We start from the raw sequence: 10357 nt of genomic DNA on the forward strand, positions 1-10357 counted from the left end.
AGTCTAAAATTTAGTCTAAAAATTGGTTAACTAAATATTTTGCCACCCCTGCAAATATCTTAATTCGGAGCCACCTGAAAAGTGCAACAAGAGCATATTCCTGAATGAAATAGAACCATATTTGTGGTCTGCTTTATTTACATTAATTTGGAGTTGCGTGACTGGGGACAATCCATTGAGCTCTTGAAATTAAGTAGCTAGTTTTTGGCATTTCAAACAGGGACTGAAATCTTCTCCCTCTCTCTCTTGCCCTACTGAAAAATAATGAAGAGAAAGGATGAGACAAGAGAAGGAGGGAGATGTAAGGAAAAACGAATAGAGTCAGGAGAAATAGAATAGGGAAAGAAACTATACATATTTAATTTGAATAATTTGCTAACAACATAACTTAGTAACAAGAATGGAATTAATGACATAGGGCAAGACACTGGTATCTTAAATTAGGTTCTTAAGTCCTAACCTTTTCCACATTACCTGTGGATGTTTTCATTGCACACAGTTTGATTTTCCTATTGCTGTTGAGGGAACAGTGGTGAGGGACTGGATATCCAGGACATTTACCCAAATCTCACACTTCACAAGTGTAAAGGTGGTAATCTTGCCTAAATGAGAGATGTGTTCCAAGTATATTTATGCTAAAGTTGATTAACACATAACCTTAATCAATAGTTTAGCTGTAAATAATTTTGAATATTAGCATACCAATTATCACACTTACATAGAATATATTTACTTTTGCTCAGATAATTTAAGTATTTACACTATATTCATATATAGACAAAAATAAGATTTCATAATGCCTACCTGGAAATATATTTGTATGAGATTATGCAACACAGCAAATGGATCAAGCACAAAGAGTAAGCTTATTTGCATCCAAATTTTAATTGATGCCTGAAACATCACATATTGTTCTCCAAAATTCTACGGAGAGAATTTGCAGGGTTCCTTAATCCAATCATATACCACTGATATACCCAATTTAATTGTTTCCTCAGCGAACAACCTGAAAAACCAAAAATCAAATACTCAAAACCACACAACTTAATGTTCTATTGTATATGTTAATGTATTGGCTGGGCGCCATGTATAAGGAGAAAGATAATTCATTTTTTAATTCTACACAGTTTCATAATTCTACATGTTAAAAATTTTCAAGTTAATTAGAGAGGAATGAGTTTACTTTTATCCTCTTAATACACTTGGGAAAAATATAAAAATTAGAAGTAACCTCTTTTCATAAATCATGTAATTGTTATTTTTGATATTAAAATAAAGGTTGGACACCTTAGAAGAGTAGAAGTACAAATGAGCTATCTAAAGAAAGAGTATGTGACAAGATTATGCGCAATAGTGCTGGCTTGTAATACTAATATTATTTTGTAAGTCTTTGAAAAATGCATCAACAAAATTTCTTTGAATGCTACTTATATTGTTCAGAACTACATCTTTAATTTCATGTAATTCTTATCTCTTACTTTTTATGCATCAATTAAGAAATAAAACTTAGTTACATGGAAGATTCCACTTTGTATTATTATTTTATAATTTATACAATACCGTTGTATCTACATATAACATTGAGGAAGTGATTTTGACATTGAAAAAATAACTCCCATTGTGAAGAATAATTAATAACAACCCCAATTGTGAAGTCAAATGCTATTATTTATTTTTCTTTTCTAATCCTGTATCTAATATGGAAGAGGTAGATGAAGAGTAAGAGATACTTTTATTTTTCTTTTCATGATAATATCATGGCATTATTAAGCTTGTTACTTTCCCCTTTGAAAGAAAATTTTGGAAGGGAAAATGTTGCACAGAATGGGGATAGTTTATTTCACTTGACTGATGTAGGATTACTAATTTTTTTCTTTTTTAATTCCTCAGGGAAACTGTTACCACCTGTTCAATCTGAATTCAAGCGGTTACTGTCAATTTTCTCACGGGCGAATGCTGCCTCTTTGTGGCAGAATGCCATGGAAAGTGCTCTTTAAACATCAAGTTCATGAACAGCCCTTGATGTTGTACACATTTCTGGTGAGATTAGGGGAAGATCCACCAATACCAATGAAGCACATGGCTCTTTAAGTTTCAGATTAATTCAAACATTTCCTACCCTTAAGTACCAACCTAAATTCACTGGCAAGCCTTACTCAGAGTTGAACAGCTTACACCCACGAACTTTTGAACATTTAGGATATAGATCAACTTGAGATAAAGTATCCATCATAATTGTTGAAGGTAGTTTTACATGAGTTAAAATTAGGAAAACTATGGGAATATGGGAAAATTAGGAAACTACAGGAATTGTAGACTGAATAAATAATAATGACATTACAAAATACATAACATTGGGAGAAAAATGAATAGGCAGTCTATTACTTACCACGGTCCATGTATTAGATGAGTACTTCCGTAAGGAAAGAAAGTATACAATTGAAATTCCATTAATAAACACATTAAATGTCACATTTAGAAAAACATAATTCCCTGAATTTTCAAAGGTGAATTTACATATATATACATATATTCAAACTTGATAATTAGGGAAAAATTTTTAATATTAAGAATAAAAGTTAGCTACTATGTCCTAATTGTTAATAACAGAGATTCAGGCGATCACACATAGCTATTTCTTTTGCACTTTAAGTAATCATTACTTCAGTCCCTCATATTTGACATAGTTATCAAGTGTTTATTCAGAAACTATTTAAAAAAATTACATGTGCTGGGATACATATGAGACTGTAACAATAGTAGCCCCATCTTACAGAGATCCTGTTTGTGGTTATCATCATTGCTTGCTGCCCAGAGGGATTAAAGACATTGTATAGAGATTTGTACAGTCCATCATTTGGTCTTCTGGGTGTCAGTACATGTGGATCTGTACAAATGCAACTGGGTTTGGTTAAACAATCAAAAATCGGCTACAATAGTAGTCAAATCAATACATCCTTTTGGTTGACTAATAAAAATACTTTTAAATCTTCTCTAATAAAACCAGAAACTTGCACATGATTCTTACTCAAATGGCCCAATTAATTGCCCTATTTTTTTCTCTTATACAATGGGATACAGTTTGTTTTTAAATTACAGATCCAATTGGGTGGGTTGCATTGGTTTTAATGATTTTCCCATTAAGTTCTCCATATTTTTAATGATTGAAAATGCCTTCCTGATATCACTTCAGTTTTGGAAATGCAGCTCCTAATATAGTGCGACACCTCTGTGAAAATCATAGGCTAAATAGTGAAGGAAAGAGAAATGCTAAATGTGTATATAAAAATAGGTGCTACAATAAAATATTTGTATATTTCATCAATAAGTTATTTTGACTAATCAATTATGGATCATATAGCTCTGTAATTTTACTGATTTGTCCACATCTATGGTGATCCTTCTCCAGATCACGATACTTTTGTTTTTAACTCAAAAATGTCCAGAATGCATACAAACACATCCTTTAAAAAGAAAGGAAAAGTAATGAGGGAGGAGGGTGGGAAGCAGAGAAAGAGAGAGGAAGGGGGGGAGGAAAAGAGAGAGAGAACAAACTTTCTATTAATGTTGGAGTGTGCTAATCTCTCCGCAAAAGCCATTTAGACCCACCCATGGCTTAAAGGGGGAGGGGGGAGGAGCGCAGGGAAAGGGAACAAAAGAGGAAGAGTAGAATGTATGCGCTGCCATCTTCCACCATTCTTAGCACTTCCAACCACTACAAAAATAACTGCGACCTTTAACAAGTCACCTGCGCAGCAAACTGCCCTCCATAAACCCTTCTCCTCTCCTCCCCCACACGCAAGAAGAGAAAGTGATGTGCCCAGTTTACACAAATGTTTTCCCCATGTGTAAAAATTAAAAGGAAATTGCACACCCTTTCAGTATCTTCCGCCGAAGCTGAGAATCTCGTGCCAAGGCACTTCACCCTAAACGCTGAACCAGCACAATTAATCAAATGTGTTCACCGTGTGTGTCTGCTTGCTCGTTTGTTTTAAATGCAAAAGCTCCAAGGGAGTTTCTCTGCGCTTAGAACTGGCTAAATGTGGTCTGTTTTTCCAGCACTTCGAGGTAGTCCGGCTCAACGTTTAGTTTTGCTTTTAACTCCAGATATTCGTTCCGGTTGGGTTCTACAAAGACAGCACTGGGGGGGCTGTAGAACACCGGTTCCCGCAGCCTGCTGTCCCCTGCCCCCGGGTGCAAATACTGATGGGGGCGTCTCAGGTCAAAGTTGGGGGAGAAAGTGTAAGCAGCTGGGCTGCACGGGAATTTGGGATATTCCGGGAGGCTATTGCCGGCGGGGGTGGTGGAGCAGTGTTTGTCTGGTTCCAAAATGCCCCTGTAAAAGCGGTCGGCGTCCTGCACCGGCGACAGTAGGTCCTCCCGGGGCTCGATGGTGCTGACGCTATAGGCGGGACTCCGCAAGTGGTGGCTTTCCCGCCTCTCCTCCTCCCCGGGCTGCAGCTGCAACTGCGGCGGGGGCTGCTGCTGAGGCTGAGGCGGCGGCGGCGGCGGCGGCGGCGGCTGTTGCTGCAGGTGGTGGTTGCTGCTGTAGGTGACCTTGAGCTCGTGCAGGTCTTTGTAATCCTCCACGGAGTTGCCCTCTCGGGAGCGGTAGATGGGGTTTTTGCACATGTGGCCCAGTGGATGGGGAATGTACTCGTACACGTGGCCCGCGGGCGTTTTCACCTTGGGCAGCGCGGGTCCGCGGTGGTGCACGTGCGCGTGCGGGTGGCCTCCCGCGCCGCCGCCGCCGCCGTACACGCTGTACTGCATGTTGAAGGAGCTCACGTCGGAATTGTTGGTGCTGGTGTGGTCGCTCTGGTTCTTCTTCCTGCGCTTCATAACCAGCACGAAGAGCCCGGCGGCCACGAAGACGGACATGATAAAAACCAGCAGCAGACTGAGAATCAACACGGACAAGGGCACCGAGGACGCCCCTCCGCCCGCGCCCAAGCCCGCGGGGGCCCAGGTGCTGTTCGACCGGACCGCGGGGGACACCGCGCTGGTCCTCGCCAGGACCTGGATGGAGGAGGGCGTGGGCGTGGAAACCACCACGTCAGAGTAGTCTGGGCACAGCAGCTCCGACTTAATGGAGCGCATATCCGTCTCCGCAAACTTCTTGGGCGCCTTGCAGATGACCTCGTCCACCAAGACACCCACTTTGAGCTGCTCGACCCACAGCTTCATGCCCACCACGTCGCAGGTACAATCCCAAGGGTTGTCATGCAGGTCGATTTGGATGAGTGACTTCAGCTGGTCCAGAACTCCACTCACCGGTAAGGAGGTGAAATGGTTACTCCTTAGGTTCAGCCTGAGAAGGGTCAGGCCTGAGAAGACGCCTGAGGGCATGGTCTGCAGGAGGTTGTTATTCAGGAATAGCAGCTGGAGGTTTGGGACCGTATCGAAAGTCCCAGACTGAATCTCACGTATGAGATTGTACTGGAGGAAGAGATACTGCAGGCTTTGCAGGCCATAGAACAACTCCGGGCTCAGCCTCTCAATCCTGTTACCATTTAGGTAGAGGCGCCTCAGGTTGGCAAGGTCCCCGAAGGCGCGGTCCTGGATCACTGAGATGCGGTTGTTGCCCAGGTGTAGGAGGTCCAGCCCCGTGGCCTCCAGGAAGTCGCTCCTGCGCACAACCGCAATGTAATTCTCCGTCAGATACATTTTCTTGGGGTTGTAGGGCTTGGGCTGCAGCTCTGCGATGCTCTCGATTTTGCGCTCCTGACAGTTGACGTTGAGGCCCAGATCGGAGATTTGTAGGTTGCAAGTGCACGCGGTGGGACACTCCAAAGGCACCGGAGATTTGGTCTGGTAGGCGATGCTGGGGCCATAGTTGCTGTAGCCCAAGTCCTTGGAGGGCTGGCGAGAGGTGGGGCGCACTCTGGGCTTGTTGGGTTGGCGCGTCCCCTTAGGGGGTTTTAAGGGGGGTTTGTAAACAGCAGAGGAAGAAGTGGCCACGGAATTCACCGAGGCTGGGGTAGTGTGTAAATACCCCGTGGTGCTCAAAGGCGTCTGTGGCCTCATCTCATAATCTGAAATAAGTTTCCTTGGGCAAAGTTCCTGCTTGGACACCTCGTCCAGATCTCGGCCGTGTAAGCGGAAGGGGGTCTCACAAACCACATCCCCCACCAGGGCCGAGTAGGAGATGCTGTCCAACCAATCCTTGAGAGAGATCAGCTCACAGGAGCAATTCCAGGGGTTTTCTTCCAGCTGTAACTCCACAACTTTATCCATGTGCTGCAACAACCCCACATAGGGCAGAAGTTTCAGCCGGTTCCCCCGCAGGTCCAAGTGCGTTAATGGCACAAAACGGAAAAGGTTGTTGGGTAAACTGGACAAGAGATTGTCATTGAGGATAAGCACCTGCAATAAATGCAGTTTCCCAAAAGCATTGGGTTCAATGACACTGATGTAATTGTAATCGACCTGTAGGTACTCCAGGCTCTCCAGGCCAAGGAAGGTATCATCACGCAAAAGTTCCAGTTTATTATTGTTCAGATGCAATCTCCTTAAACCCCGCAGCCCGTGGAAAGCCCCAGTCTCAATGTCCTGGATCACGTTGCTACCCAGATGCAAAATTGAAGCCCCAGTGTAATTGACAAACTCATTGGGATAAAGACGGTTCAAAAGGTTTCCAGACAATAAGAGGTGGTAGATTGGGAAACGGGGAGGGCTAATTTCAGAGAGGCTGATGATGCCCCGGTTTTCACAGCTCACAGTTAAAATGCCGTCCTTTTCCTCACAAGGACATGCATTGTCACAGATTTCCCCATAATAATCGATGGTTTCTGCACACGAAAGGACGAGAGATGTTAGAGCAAATGCTAGAGTCTGCCGCATCCAGCTATGCATTTTTCTGTGAAGGTCCTGTTCCAAAGTTACTGGGGGGCAGCAAGTGTGCATTTTACCTCCTGCAAGGGAGAGAGGAAAAAAGGAAACAACAGAATATGACAAAAATTTAAGGGATCAGTAAGAAAGTCTCTCTCATCCCTAATACTATTTCTCTGAAATCCAGAACGAGAGGATATGAATGACATCCCCCCCTCAGTGGAACACTGACATTCTTCAGACTTTATTAATATCTGATATTCATTTTGATTAAAAGGTTGATTTCATTTCCTAATGAGTACAACAGGAACATGCTGCCCTCTACAAGATAAGGGCAGGTTAAAGTCCCATTTTCGTGTTTTTCCTTGCTCCCCCCTTTTCAAAATCAATCCATAAATATACATAAAATGGCTGTCAGTTCAGTTTTATGGTTCTAATTTAAGAGAAAAGAAGCACCATTTTACAAGGTTCCCCACCTCACCTATACCAAACCCGTTGTCTGCCTTTCTTTCAGAACCTACTCAGTTAACAGTTCACCGTGAAGGTCTCCCATTTTCACAAAAAAGCAAGGAGTCACAATACTTGGGCTATTTTAAGCCATCGCTGGAAATGCCGGGGTGGGAACCTAAAGAATACTTTTCAGAGGCAAAAAAAATGTAAGATAATGCATCAAAAGGACCCAGAAGAAGCTCTTAAATCACCAATTGTCTTTGGGAGCTTTGTGTATGGAGAAAAGGAGAGTGCGTTTGCTTTGATGGTGGACTTCACTACCACGCTTTTAAGCATATCAGCGTCCTAATTGCATGCACGGTGCCACTTAGTAGCGCTTCTCTGAGTGCGCCCTGCTTCCACTTCTCCTCATTGATCATGTCAGCGACGCTACCAAACCGCATCTTTAAGCCACAGAAATAGTTCTGCAGGATGGATTACAAAGAACTCAGCGAAGGCATCCGCAATCCCGGAACACCTCTGGATACCTGGAGTTTAAACAGGACGTTCCTAACGCTTACCGGGAATCAGCTAAAAGTAAACCAAGGACCAGCGCCAAAGCTTCCCTTACCTCCCGCTCAGCGTCTGTTCGCCACGGTATGCAAAACCAACCCTACTGAATTAGCAAGCTTTGGACTGAACTACCACCTCACCAGCATCCCCATCATCTTTGGAGTTGTTTATTGCATTTAATTGTCAATGTTTTACTCCCCCTCCCCCTCTTCTCCCCCCTTAAGTGAAAGGGAACCCGGGCTGATTAACAGGCAAAATAGAAAGAATGAAGCGAGGAAGAACAGCAAGTGACATAGGTCTGTGCTTTAATATCCGAATTTCATCTCCTCAAGGAATCAATCGGACCCCCTCTTCCTTTTCTTTGTCGATTTCTTTTTTGTCCTCTTAAAGGCTTCCTTCGACTTCCTACTTCGGGTCGACAGCGGTACTCAAAAAAGGAAAGGATATAAATGGAGAGAGTGTGTGAGTGCGTGTTGTGTTGGTTGCGGCGGGGGGGGGGGGGTGAGCGACGGGAATTTGATAGAGATGCTGGGCTCTGAGAACCCATGCCTTTTCTCCAGTCAACCTTGCCTTTGCCTCACCACTACCGAAGTCTGATGTCGAATCGCAACCCAAACTAAAACCAAGACGTGTCTGAGTCACGGGTTCAAGCCTGGAGACCTCGATCTTGCTCCCCTAGCCGAATCCAGCCCGCGTTATTAAGAGCCCCTGCATTCGCACGCACATGTGCAAGTGTGCCTGCGAATCATTCACGTGTGGCCACCCAGACGTATCGAGACGAGTCGGAATCACAGTGTATAAACCTCACAAGTATCTCCGACCTCCCAACGCAACCACGAACGACTCCTGGCTTAAAAGAGGCAAAAACCCCACTGTGGAAAGCAAAACATTTACCTTGAAATTTCTGTTCTGCACTGGATCAAATCTGCACATCCATTCAGCGGGGGTTGGGTCCCCTCCCCCTCCTTCCCTCTGCTTCCCCGCCCCCATTCACCTCCCACCCTTTCTGACAGCCCATTGCAAATTGTGTCCAGCCGGTATTAAACTGGAGCGTTTACAACTTTAATTCAGTTCTGGTTAGCCGGGGTCGAAGAGCTTCCTCTCACCCCGCTCTCTTTCTCCTCCTCCTTGCCATCAAAGGAGCCCGAGAATTTAAGAAAATAAAGTTGAATGAGCCGGGGAAGGCTGACATTCTGACTGGGAAACGCACCTCCGATGTAAATTAGCAGGTGCGTTGCAAATTCTTCAGAGTATCTCATCTCAGATTATTTTTTTGGAGGGCGGGGGCGGAGGAACTGTATTTGTTTGCCCCAAAGGATTTAGACCCTAGACCATCGCCCTCCACATCCCGCATTGAACAGTGTGGGACTGCGCGGGCTGGAGCCCAGCACCCAGGCCGGACCCGTTGCTCTGGGCACAGCTGCTCCCACAGCGGCCCAGGCAGAAGCACCCGGAGTTCCAGGACGTGAGGCTCCCTTCCCCCACTCCGCCCCAAAGCGAAGGAAGAGAAAGGGAAGGAAGGAGGAGAGGGAGGAGAGGGAAAGAAAGCCACCCCGCTGCCACACACACACACACACACACACACACAACACACACACACGAGCCTCTTTTGCAAAGTATACGGTCGACTTACCCCGTCTCACATCTCCATGGCCCACTCATCGTAGCCGCCCCTATAAAAAACACCTCTTTGGGGTGTGCACTGGGTTTCCCGAGCCCAGGCAGGGCAAGAAGGCGGCGAGCAGTGCGGTCCGAGCCGCTGGAGGAAAGAGGCGCCCGGACGCCGCCAGTCCGGGGCCGCCGCCACGGTGGCGACCGCGGGTTCCCGGGCTCCCCAAACGGCTCTCCCCGGCACTCTCCGCGGTAGTCGGAGCGGGCAGCGGGGTGTGGGGGGGAGGGTAGAAGGGGGCGATCGCGAGCGGCCGGTAGGGATGGGAGGAGGAGGAGGGGGCGACGGAGGACAGGCGGTAGAGGCTCCTCGCGGTAGGGGCCGGGAGCCGGAGCCGGGCGGGGCGGGAAGGGAGCTGTTGGAGGGGGGAGGCGCGGAGCCCGAGGAGGGGACGTGAGGGCTGCCTGGCACCGCCGGCCCCTCCAACGTGACGGTCAGCCCCGCCGAGCGATCGCACCCGCTCACACTCAAGCTCACTCGCATACTCGTTCCCACCCGCGCCACCGCGCGATCGCAGGGTCCCAGGCACCCTTCGCCGCACTCCCCAGGCGGGTACTTACAGTTGCCATCTGCATAAGGGGCAACTTTCTCCAAGCCAGCAGCAGCCGCCGCCCCCTCCAGCAGCCTCCGGCTCCACGCACCCTTCGGCCTGGGTTCGCGCTGGCCGCCCCTCCCCTCCCCCCTCGGCGTTCCTCCTCGCCGTCTTCACCACATTCCCCCCTGGTCAGTGGCGCACGCCCGGGGACTAGCCAGAGGGAGCCGGGCGCGGGGGTGTGCATGCATCGCCCGCCTTCTTCTTGCAGCGCACACTGTACATGGTAGTGAGGGGGCGAGCAAAGGTGGCAAGGGCCCCTC

The 10357-nt window shown here is 46.8% G+C and overlaps 1 protein-coding gene across 1 annotated transcript; it reads right to left on the minus strand.

Moving 5' to 3' along the window:
* Nucleotides 1-4026: 4026 nt before the first annotated feature.
* On the minus strand, nt 4027-10129 carry SLITRK5 (SLIT and NTRK like family member 5). The gene is made up of 2 exons (XM_021696054.2): nt 10063-10129; nt 4027-6914 (listed from the first exon to the last, which is right to left on the minus strand). Exon 2 carries the CDS (start codon nt 6904-6906, stop codon nt 4027-4029), a length of 2880 nt encoding a protein of 959 aa, XP_021551729.2. The 5' UTR covers nt 6907-6914; nt 10063-10129.
* Nucleotides 10130-10357: the final 228 nt, after the last annotated feature.

This window comes from Neomonachus schauinslandi, chromosome 3, assembly GCF_002201575.2.
Source record: "Neomonachus schauinslandi chromosome 3, ASM220157v2, whole genome shotgun sequence".
NCBI lineage: Eukaryota > Metazoa > Chordata > Mammalia > Carnivora > Phocidae > Neomonachus > Neomonachus schauinslandi.

Bases quoted from the DNA above. Each gene is read 5' to 3' on its own strand.
- SLITRK5 (XM_021696054.2), bottom strand. From the start codon at position 6,906: ATGCACACTTGCTGCCCCCCAGTAACTTTGGAACAGGACCTTCACAGA.